Source organism: Eubalaena glacialis, chromosome 12, assembly GCF_028564815.1.
Source record: "Eubalaena glacialis isolate mEubGla1 chromosome 12, mEubGla1.1.hap2.+ XY, whole genome shotgun sequence".
Classification (NCBI taxonomy): Eukaryota; Metazoa; Chordata; class Mammalia; order Artiodactyla; family Balaenidae; genus Eubalaena; species Eubalaena glacialis.
The window spans coordinates 52,070,057-52,081,950 of NC_083727.1; the positions used below are offsets into that span (position 1 = coordinate 52,070,057).

The following is an 11,894-nucleotide window of genomic DNA, read 5'->3' on the forward strand; positions in this document are numbered from 1 at the left end:
AGACTCTAAATGTCAGAGGTCAGTTATGATATACAATTTAGTTTTTAGTGGGGAAAAAGTGCCCAAATTATGTACTGTTCCATTTTATAATTCTGAACAAACTTAAGTGCTTACTGTATACATTATGAAAGTTAATGTGGATTTTAAATTTAAAACCACGGAACTTTAATTTGGAAAAACATACACAGGCTCTATCACTCTTCACAGTTTCAGTGATATTCCATGGACAGGGAACAATTTGTTGTTGTTGTTAAACTCACATTTTACAAATTTACTTGTTTGTATACTCCCCCTACTTTTAGGGAAAATCATAATATGCTGGGTTGTAAGGCACACAGTAAGCACTTAATAGATATTGGTTGCTGTTGGCTATTGAAGATCTACTGTGAAGCCTAAAGCTTTCAGGAATAGGAATTCCGAAAGCTACATTCAACGACTCTGGGACAGGGAACAGTTTTACTCATTAGTATTCAAACGAGGATTTATAAAAGAAATAAGGAGATCCCTGCAGAAGCAGTATCATCCCAAATGAATACAGGTGACTTGGGGTTTCTTTGACCCCTTCAGTAATGGAAGCATTAACTGCCTCTACCCATTTGATTTAGTTACTCCCAGCATAGTGTCTATGGGTGATGTTGAGATGATAGAGACTGGTTTCCATGGGCTTCTCTTCAAGATCAATCTAGAGAATAAGTAAGAAGAGCAACTCTATTCTAACCTCAGAACTACTGCAGCCCTAACTTAGGAAGCTAGCAAGGTTTCACTGCTCTTTAAAAGCCTTGCTTTTTTCATCTGAAAATGGAATCAGAAAGTCTGTAGACCTCGTGGTGGATTTGCCCATTTGGTGGGCCAGGAGGAGGACTGCTGGAACCCCAGTGACGCAGTTTCTACAAATAGCCAAGAACAGCCTCTGTCAGTGGGCTTTGCTTGGCCAGAAGTAACATGGTGGGTGCTATGACTCAAAATAGCTCAACAGATACCAATCACCAAAGCCAGACAGCAGTCATGATGGGGTTAAAGATGACCTCTTTAGAAAGTTCTCTGGTCCTTCTATTTGGGATTGGCATCCAAAGAAAGGCACTTGCCTTTTTTAAAGGATCGTGTGACCACTCTCTAATATATCAACTAACATAACACTTTAGCCTTCACTTTTCACCTTTCTCATATCTGGGCCCATTCACCTCAATGTGTTTAGCTACATTGATGGATCAACTTGTTCATCCAGGAAAGGTGTAAGGTGTCTGGCAGTGCTTTCAGTTTTGTAATCTAATTTGATTTGCTCCTCTCACCTACCCTTCGAAATACGTGAGGACATAGATTCTAATTAAATTAACTGGCTTGGCAACAGGATAATTAGTCACAATGTTTGAACTGGCTTTTTGCTGTCTGCTCACACATTCACAATGGAAGCAATTTTCTTAAGTACATGTTCAAGGCAAACAAGGGTCACCTGGTATGGATGTAGCTGTTGAGAGTTAGCTGAGCCTCATCTTGAAGAGCTGCGATGGCGGCAGCATTCCGGAAACTTCTCAGTTCAGAACCACTGTGTGTAGGAACTAGAAATGAAGACCAGGAAATTGTGATAGGCAGCACAGGAAATGCAGATGGGGAAAGCACTCTCTGGAAGTGGATGGCCAGCAGAAGAACATGCAGGTTCCATGGCTATCGAAAATGGAGTCAGACTAAGAGTATCAGCTCTCTTGAAAACCATCACCTCTTTTTTGGACTTGGAGGTGGCTGAATTAGTGATGGCAAAACTGGGGAAGGAGAAGAGACAGCAGTTTGTGTCTGCTTACCAGCTTTGAAAGTGACGATGCATTTTAGACAGGCAAATTCAGTAGCATCTAACCGGAGTTGTCTAAACCGAGCCACCACCTCTTGTAAAGCCTGTATTTCAGATATGATCTTGTTCAGCTTCTGGGAATCTGTGTTGTCACCATTCATGCCTAGAATAAAAATATGCAATAAATGCTCTAACATGAAGGCATTTTCATGATTTAATATTGATTTTTGACAAAATCCTGCATATCAATATCTATTCAATTGTCACTCTAAGATATCTGATTCCCTGTAAACTGGCTATATTGTATGAAAGTTAATATAAAATCTTCTCTTGGATGATAACAAACACAGTAATTTGCATTTAAATAACAATGCAAGCAGTCATGAATACAACAAAACAACATTATTTGCATTTAAATATAGATTTATAAATGACAGGTATACTCTATTGTTCAGCAGGAATTTGTTATTCTTTACATGTTGTTCTTTTTTCAGTAATGTATTTTTATGGTAATTTCTACAACAAAGTCATTAAATTGTGCAATTCTTACCAGATACAGCCAGTAGAGTGTTAGCATCAACCGGAATGGCCCATTGTGCTATTCCTAGAACAAACAGTTCTCTCCAAGCATCTTCCAAAAGCATCAGCTGTCATACAATAGATGTATAATATAATATAGTGTGTAATTTATAAATTTATAAACAATTTCAATATGTAAATTTCCATCATTTTAAGAAGTGTTTTAAATGCCTGTCCTGATAGTTTTTCCTCTGAATATTCTAGCTTTCCCTTATTTTCTCACATTTTCCTTTATTAGAAGGTGTCTATACTTAAGCACATGCATTTGAGAGTCAGCCATTCCAATTCCCCAAATTTTGCTTCCCTTGGAAAAGGGTTTACCCTTCTTGTTCTTGCATCCATTTGTTCCTGACCACCTAGAAACTTCTCAGGAGACCCAGGCTCTATGAAATGTCACCAGCAGCACAGCAGGCAGATTCCCCTCATAGAAAATGTTGATATTATCAGGGGTTGAGGATTCCAGACTAAGCATGCAGATGTGGGCCCCCATCTTCCTGGAGGGTTGAGTGGGCTGGGCTGGGAGAGCGATCACTAATTCCCAAGAGGCATGCAGGGAAATCAGGGTGTAATTATGTTAATCGGGTTTTGCTGAGTTTACCTCATCTCACTGCCTGATTTTTCTGAGACTCATAAGTGGACAGCATCAAGGTGCTTGTCATTTTCATTCTATTAAAATGTGCTACTGAATATTTAAAATGAAAATCTGGCTCCTTTTCGAAATTAATATACTGGATTCCACTTCACTGCAGTTTGCTTGTTGTTGAAGGGTTTCCACCGAAGGGCTAAGTGGCAGACAGTAAGTAAATTTTGTTTGGATTAAAGAGTCTACAAATACTTGTTTTGAGAAAAAATAGCCAACTTACACACACACACACACACACACACACACACACACACACACAGAGCAAATGGTCAGAGTCAACCAGTAAAGCTGGTCAAAGATAGAAACTAACCATCTTGAAAAATTTGTTTTTGAAAAATCTCTCAAAAAACAGTCAGTTCTGGATGTGAGAGGATTTCCTTTTGAGAGCTAAGGGGTGAATTGTGAAGGCTTGTAACCAAAATCACAATTAGACCAAAAGGTTTAATTTTCAAAGTGCTTTATTTTCAGTTTTATTGCATTAAATACAGAAAATAATACTTTAAAAATGCAAGGTAAACAATGTCTAATTCTGAACATGTCTGAAAGTCCAGGCCATGAAAAAAAGAACATCCCATGCTAGAAGATTAAATGTTTTGAGCACATTGCCAGGGCTCTCTGTAGGAAATGTACTTCATATTAAGGGGCACTATTATGCTTTAATTAGGTATAAAATGAATTAAAGAAACAAATCCTTTGCTTTTGGAGCTACTTATTAGCCTTTTGGGAAATTTGTCATTAATTTCCATGAATGTGCTGGCGACAGCCAATTTTTGTGAATACTTCATTTTATTTCTTTCCCTTAAGGGCAGAAAAATTCTGGCAGAGGCCATTTCTGATATTCCTAACAACAAAACTTCTGAGTTTCGGTACGATGCAATTTTAAAGGCACATACTTTGTTTTCTCCCTCTTAATGTCATTTACAACCACAGGATTATGCACCAGACCTATTTGTTTACAAAAACTCTAAAAGCACTTGAAGAATCAAGGGAGGTGTGCAATGCACTCTTTAATCCTTCATGCTGATCAATCAGTGGCCAAAGCTATGAGCATCACAATGGAAAATATAAAGCTGCAAATATAAAATAATGAGACTAGTTCCCAAAATCTTACAAGGGAATACTCTCATCACGTTCTATGTCTCTCAGTTCCAGTGTTCTTAAGAAAATATTGTTTTATTAACAATCTTAAAAATCATTAAGATTTTAAAAATTTGTGATTAAATTTGATGTTTCAATTAAACTAAAAAAAGATAATGGTCTTGTATATTTGTGTTTTTTTAGATCATATCCAACTTTCCTGAAATAACATAATTACATTTCTTAGTAAGGATTCCATAGCTAGCTATTTTGAACTCACAGCAAGAAGCTAAGAAAAATCATTTCCTACTGCTGTTAAGAACGGATGCCTGGCCTTGGTGATTTATCCAGGTAACTTCTAGTTTCATAAGACTGACTACTGTTGCTTCTTTCCCAACCCCCTTCCCCCAAGAGCTCAGTGCCCTCTTGGTCATACCTGGTCTTGCAAAGATAGCGTGGAGAAAGCTGGCACACTCTTAGCCCACTTGATGCTCATAAATAGAAGTCTGGCAGCTGATTCACACACTGACTCTGTGGCCACTTCATAGAGATACATTGGGGTCCCATTCACTTCATGGGGGTACTGGGTGGGGAAGAAAGAGAAACACCAGGGAGTAAGGAAACTGCAGCTTTGCAAGAAGAGCCAAATTTAAAATTTTCTAATTAGACCAGTGAAGGAGATAGGAATATCTATAGAGTTTGGGGAATAATAATTGATGGGAGAGGCTCATTTCCACTCTTTGGCGGCCTGTTCCTTCAAGAGGGGCATCTGGCTTTTCTATCCCCTGCAGCAAATTTTCCTCAGGCTGAGCCAAGTGCCAAGCCTGTCTCCCAATTTAGACAAGAGCTTCTTGCGTTTGAGTAAATAAAAATAGATGTGGAGAAAGTATAAATTAATAGGCATCCCAAACACAAATATGCATATGAGTATTTTTAGAAAGGATTAGTATATTATGGAAATATTTCAATTAGACATCTTAATCATTCATAGAGCATTCCCATTCATAACTGACGACATATTCATAACACTACTTTCCCAAGCTTATTATACACATCAAGGATAAGAAAGCAATATCAAATATTGTGTGTGTGCATGTGCCCAGGTGTTTGGCTTCCCTGCAGTGTGGGGCTGCAGCTGGCCCTCCTCTGGGGGAGACAGATCTGGAGCCCTTCTCGGCCTGGATTGGGGGCTTTGGGTAGGTACCAACTGGAAGCCTGGAAGGTAGTCCCTAGGTGGCAGCCTTTTGAGGTGGTTCTGACTGTGTCCCTGCTAGTAGAGGCTCAATTCTTGTGTAAATTCATGCGGCTCAGAAGAGAGTACGGGGAGTGGGAAATGAAGCCAGGTTCTTCAAACTGTCCTAACAAGGTGAGCTCCACATTTCTCTCTTGCATTAGGGACCCATGGCTTTGCCCAAGAGATTAGATCCCTGCAGTTGCAATTCAGGGGCTCTTCTGCCAGCTGTAGGCAACTTCTTTCTTCTAAAAACAAACTCTGCTCTTCTGTCCTCCAGGAACACCTAGGCTGCCCTCTTAGTTCAGCCAGGGCTTTACACTAGGTGTTTTCTAAAAACACAGGTTCCTGGGCCCCACCTCAAATTTGCTGAAAGGGGGATGGGCCTAGGCGGCCACGTTTGTAGTCAGCTCAGAGAGTGACTTTACTGCACACTAAAATTTGAGCACCCCTAGCTCAACAGGGGAGAGAGGGAGGTCTAGAGCTCCCCGCAGAGCTCGGCGAAGCCCCGAGCACCCCGTGAGGTCTCTCTCTCGCCATCTTTTGCCTGAGCCATGCCAGCTGAGAAAGAATGGGCGCGCCCCTCTCCGCCCTCCACTGGGAAAGGTCTCGGGCGCAGCAAGGTCACTGACCTTGGGCGTGGGCTGAGCCAGGCTCACGAGGGTCTGCCGCTCAGGAGTGGCGGACACGGCGGCCAGCTCCAGGCCGTGGGGCTCCAGCTGCGTAACCGCGGTGAAGAATGCCGGCGCGGGTAGTGCTGCGGAGGGGAAGTGCGCGGCCGCCCCGTTCTCTTCCTTGTGTCCACGGAAGTATAGGGCCACCTGCTTGCGGATGGTGGACGTCCGAGGGCCCCGCTCATGCTGCACGGCTACAGAGACAGACAGACCGGCGCACGCCCGAGATCAGAGACTCGGTGACACTTAGACGCTGCCGCGCTCTCGGGCCAAAAGCTGCGTCTGGACAGGCAAGGGCACCCGTGAGGTGAAGAGAAGGAGGGAGAAGGAATATGAGGGTGGAGGGCGCTCTGAGACCGTTTAACCCTTACACTGTTTGCATAAGGAAGCTGAAGCCGAGAAGAGCAGCCTGGCCCAAAGTGTCACACTAATACCCGAGCCTCAGGCAAGACTAGGTGTGTTCTCTGTCGGTTGAGGGCTCCTCCGCACCCAGGGAAGGTAGCAGGGAAACCAGAGACCCTCTGGGCAGGAGTAGCTAGGTCTCGACCGCAATCGAGGGTAAAGGGAGCATTGCGCACAGCCAGGCACAGCGTCTCTGCACACACTTTTCCCAATCCGCTCGACGACCACTCCCCCCCCCCACCTCCATCCCCCGCCCCACTTGGAAATGCCGTTTGGTCTCCGAGGACCCCAGGAGAAAAGGACCCGAGCCCGGGTCCGCTGGGGAATGGGACGAGGGAAAGCCCTCTCAGAGTGTGCTGGAGGAAGGCAGGGGAGATGTGACAATTACCACCAACAGTTTAAACAAACAAATTAATTCAGGGCAATCTTCCGCTCGACGAGCTTGACAACTTGTCAATACACAAGTTCAACAGGTTGGACGCTCCCTCCTGCTTCCTGCGCCGCGGAGGAAGGAACTCTCCCCAATGGGCGCCTTACCTCGTGGAGATGCCACCCCGCCCAGGCCTCCGTCCGGGCAAAGCCCACTCGGCACCCAGTCCTGAGGCCCCATCCCTCCCTCCCAGACAAGACCCCTGCCACGTCCCGGCCTGGGGCGCCCTCGCCAGGCCACCTCCGGGCACGAGCTTGGATTGCACTCTAAGCCCAAGAAGCATCCTGACGACCTAGTTCTTGCTGCGCGCCTTTAAGAGCCTTCTGGAAGCTGGGTGTCCGAGGCACCCACTGGCGTCACTCTGCCCCTCCAGCCCCTTTCTTTAGAACTAAGAGAAGGCCCTGAAAAAGCTCAGATCGCCACAACGGCCGTCCTGATTTTGTCATCTTGGTGAGTCTACAAACAAGGGGTGGACATTCCGCGTGTTCGTGTCTCTGCCCTTCCTCCTTCAACCCGTCTCCTAGTCCCCAAGATATCCTCTCCAGGAGACTATCCAGACAGCAAGACCCTGCGGGAGGCTAACAGGCTTAAGTCTGGCCACAAAAGGGCTGCAAGGAGAGGTGAGAAGAGGAATCAGGATGGGAGGCTAGGAATGTCACACGCGTGTCCCCAGCAGAGTGGGGGCCCCAGGAACGCTGGCTTCGTGGGGATGGTTGTGAGGCGCAAGTGTCCCACGTGGGCATGGGTCTTGCCCTGGGGAGTTCAGTGGGGTGGGGGTGGGGCTCATGCTGGGAGATGACTAAAGCCGGAGGCCAATTCCCAGCACCTGGAAAGAAATGCTCAGGAGATGATTTACATGCATAGGAGTGCCATTATTTTCTGTACACATAATTTACTTACTACTCAACCAACATAAGGATAAAAAGATGTACTAAGAATAAATAGATTACCATCTTTGTTCATGTTGACTTCCAAACACTTCTTCAGCCGACACGCCCTGCACTGGTTTCTGTGTGTCTTGTCCACCGGGCAGCCTCCCTGGAACAGAGCGCAGGCGGTCAGCGGCCCCCAGGACCTTTAGACTGGGGACGCGAAGCCGGCGCCGGGTCGGGGAAAAGACGTGGAGGCGGGTACGGACCCCGCAACAGACCCCGGAGCTGCGAGCCTGGGTCCGCGAAACGCGAGGGCCTTGGGCACCAGCAAGGCCAGGAAGAGCAAGGGCTGGGATTCCCGGGGCTACTTCAAAAGGACCAGCCCCTGACCCTTTGAAAGCGGACAAGAAGGAAAGTCCTTCTCAAATCAGGTGAAGGGTCAGAGCTCCTGGTTTGCCCAGACTGCGCTGCGTGGGGAAGAGCTCCCGAGGGGAACTACCGCCAGGCGCAGAGGGGTTGGAGCGGGGCGAGACTTTTCAGGACCGAAGACAGCGACCTGCCCTGGAGGAGGAGGCCTTAGAGATCTGCAAGGAGCAGGCTTGCCTGCCAGGACCCCTGCCACGTCCCCCTCCCACCAACTATTCTTTCCACTTTCAGGTCTTGATTCTACCTCTTTCTGTCACTTTCTGGGTGAGCCCATTTATCCGTCAGATAAATATTTCCCATTATTCTCCACTCTCCTGTTTCCTCTCTTGCCTTTGTACTCAAAGCCATGCTTCTGACCAGCATGTTGAGAGTTGTCTTAAAGACTAGCCTTAGCCCAGATTCATAGAAACACAGCCATTCCTGGAAGGTGAGGCAGAAGCCAGAGTGGTTAGGAGGGCAAGGCTTACAGATGTGAGAGTGGGAAGGGAGAGCCCAAGGCCTGGACAAATTCTAGAAATGCCCACCATGTAAATATGACCAGGAAGATAATGTGATGGACTGTCTGACAAAATGATAACATAGACTGAGAATATTAGCAAGATAACTGAAAAAAAAAAGAGGTAATTGTGCCTTAGAAATACTTATCTGAGATGCATGAGAAAATAAATGTTTTATCCAATGCAATTTTCTGGAAAAATATTGGCCATTAAAAGAGGAAAACAGAGAAAATTTCTAATGGAATTCACTCAATGTTAGGTGTTATTACTGACAGAACATATACATAGATTCATAAAGAGTCATGTCTACATGTGTATTTTATACACAGTAAATACATAAGAAGTTTGGTGCTCTGTTTATACTACTTGCTACTTTTACATTTACAGTGGGAAGAAAGAGAATAAAATAAATGTATTTTTATTTTGTTTCATAATCTCAAAATTCATATACTCTGAATTTGGAGTAAGCATATCTTCTGAAATATCCCTTAGGAAAAGATTATACACCCAAACACACAGTTTTATGAGATCACACCCTCTGATTTAAAATACGTTGATTTATTTAAAATAAAGGTAGAGCAGAAGTTCATAATAATTTCTGAACATCCTCATTACTGTTAATAATAAATTAGAATGCTGTTTACCTAAGCTTAGAATAAAAGAGAGAAAGGAAATAAATTTTTTTCCTAACTTAATTCTTCAGGTCATCTTTGCTGGCCAGTGTAATAGCTCAATGTAAAGAGGTTTAAATAACTTATTATTAAATGCAATCATATGCCTATCCTCAAATGTTATCCTCCTAGTGTTCTGATAAACATACTAATGCATAATAGAAGTCTTCATTAGTTCTTAAGAGTGTCTTCAAATCAGATCAAATGTATATAAATATCTGGAGCCTGAGAGACAGATGCGTACCTCAGCTAAGTCCATTTATTCTCTGTGTAAGAAGAGGACCACCATGCCTGATGAGTCTATCAACACTCCTTTACAAGCACTTGGACTGACATCAATATGTTTGAATTGATAGCCAACCCCTTTGAAAATATCAAGCATAACATCTGAGGTTTTGATTCCCCAATTCTGTGCATTGCATAAAAGTAAAAGATAACTTAAGTAGAGGCCTGCTCAAGTCTGATGACCCACAGTAATCCCATATTCTTGTGGAGCTACTGGGATACAGTCCTGTGTGTATATAATGTGATGTGTCCATATGGTGAAGCGAGAAACTGATACAGAGCTATGGACCCAATTAAACAGGTAACAGGGCTGAAGAGTTCAGAATAACTTATCCAAATGCAGCATCTTCTTGTTCTTGTTTTTGTTGATAATCCAAATCGATCAGAAATTGGTATGAGCAGACATAGGTTCAGAAAAAGATAAACAATTCACTAGCACCAGACAATATATGTGTATGTATATATGTGTATCATATATATTAATTAGTGAAAACGTTTTAACATTTTGGTTACCAAAGGATGTTTTCTGATTACTGCACTCTCCAGGATCTTCTTGGGAGTGGAGATGGTCACTCTGTATTTAGGGTCTGTGTGCCTGGCTAAGGAGAAGGCCAAGTGTGGGACCAAAAGGCTGATCTCCTAGGTTGAAATAAACCTACTACTGAGCTGGAAACTGAGTCAGGGGGAAGGGTCTGCTCACTCTTTCTGGAAGCTTTGGCTCACACTCAACCCATGCCCCTACTCCTCTGTCTCTTTGAGACAGTTCTGCCTGCTCAAGATCAAAACAGAATCAACCAGGCACCTCTTCGAAGCAGAGAAAGTGAAGATATGGGGGCCATGGAGAGGCTCCCAGTTTCCTTCCTTGGGCACCTTCTCTTCTTGCTCACTCTGCCCTTTTCTGACAAGGCCCAACTAAAGTCACATGGGTGCTGAAGCCTCACTGCCCACTACCAAGCAGCCCTGCTTCTCTGAAGTTGAAGGCACAGCCCCTCATACAGCACATCCTCTCTGTTCCAACTGGCCAACACTCACTTCGCTGACTGAAATGCCCTGTGCCTTTCACTTCTGCCCGGACAGACCCGGGTCAGAGCACTGAGCTTAGGTGCTGCTAGGAATGGGACTGGGGTGGCAGTGACATAAAATAGCCCTTTTACCTGCCTGCACTTGTGGTTTAGATCCTAAAGTTCCTTAGATCCCCTGGGCTGGCTTTATAGTCACTGGGTGTGGGCCTTACCCAGTGTCAAAATCTGTCAGAGGATTAAAAAAAAAGGGGGGGGGATTGATAGGGGGTGTAAGGAGACGCTGGGACTTCAGCTTTCCTCCTTCAAACTCAGCTCTCTTCCCTTGCCTCTTTCCGCCTTTCCCAAGCAAAAGGGCCACTGAGAGTTGAGGCAGGAAGGAGGGGAGAGGACAGGAGAGGTCAGGGCCTGGTCTCTCCTCAGCAGCTTGGAAACTCAGAGGAGGCCTTGGCACAAACAAAGGAAGGGGAGGCGGCAGAGGGGAGCCGGGCAGCGTAGCCCTGCTAAGGTACCTGGTTTCCAGATTTGCAGACATACGTCCTATTCCTTCGGATACTTCGTTTGAAAAACCCCGAGCAGCCGTCGCAGGCGTAGACCCCATAGTGTTTCCCCGAGCTGCGGTCGCCACACACTTTACAGGGGATATCTAAAATACGGCCTGAAATCGCAGGAAAGACAGGGAAGGGGGGATGGGGTGAGAGAGAGAGGAGGGCGGAGAAGAAGGAGGAAAGGGGAGAGGGAGAGAGAGATGCTAAGCAATCTGACCTCTGAAGGGATTAGCACCGAAGCTGCGGTAAAAGCAAATAATGAAGTGATTTTATAGCCAAACTTTTTTTCCTTGAGCAAGTGTCAGTTTCCTACAATGAGCATTATTCATGCACCGCTACATGTATTTGGGTCTCCTCTAATCGCCGAAACCCATTTTGGAATAAAAGATTACAGCAGGCCGGGGCGGCAGCACGGCCGCCGCTGCCTTTCTGCTCCGCGGAAAGTTTGGCCGCCTCCCTCTCCTGCTCTTGCATTTAACAGAGAAAGTTGTTAGTGAGCGCGCGAGGAGACAAACTTGAAATGTAAAAGGGAAAAGAAGAAAAACAAACACGGCTGGAACCAGGGATGGCAGCTGGAAGGCAATCGAGTTTTCTCTGAGCTGCCGGGCGGTTGTTATTATTAGGATTATTATTGTAATGCTAATACTAGGATTATTAATGATAATAAGGGTAGTGGTAATTGCCCAACTTTCACTTTACCTATTTAAAATAATGCTTGATGGATCGCTTTTGAGAAATAATTTCTTTTAGGAAAAAA

At 44.8% G+C, this 11,894-nt stretch overlaps 1 protein-coding gene across 1 annotated transcript; it reads right to left on the reverse strand.

The window, feature by feature from the left end:
• Positions 1–1,446: 1,446 nt before the first annotated feature.
• Positions 1,447–11,611, reverse strand: NR2E1 (nuclear receptor subfamily 2 group E member 1). Its single transcript, XM_061207213.1, has 8 exons — positions 11,530–11,611; positions 11,102–11,247; positions 7,770–7,857; positions 5,946–6,181; positions 4,519–4,665; positions 2,334–2,430; positions 1,797–1,946; positions 1,447–1,556 (listed from the first exon to the last, which is right to left on the reverse strand). Exons 1-8 carry the CDS (start codon positions 11,609–11,611, stop codon positions 1,447–1,449), a joined length of 1,056 nt encoding a protein of 351 aa, XP_061063196.1.
• Positions 11,612–11,894: the final 283 nt, after the last annotated feature.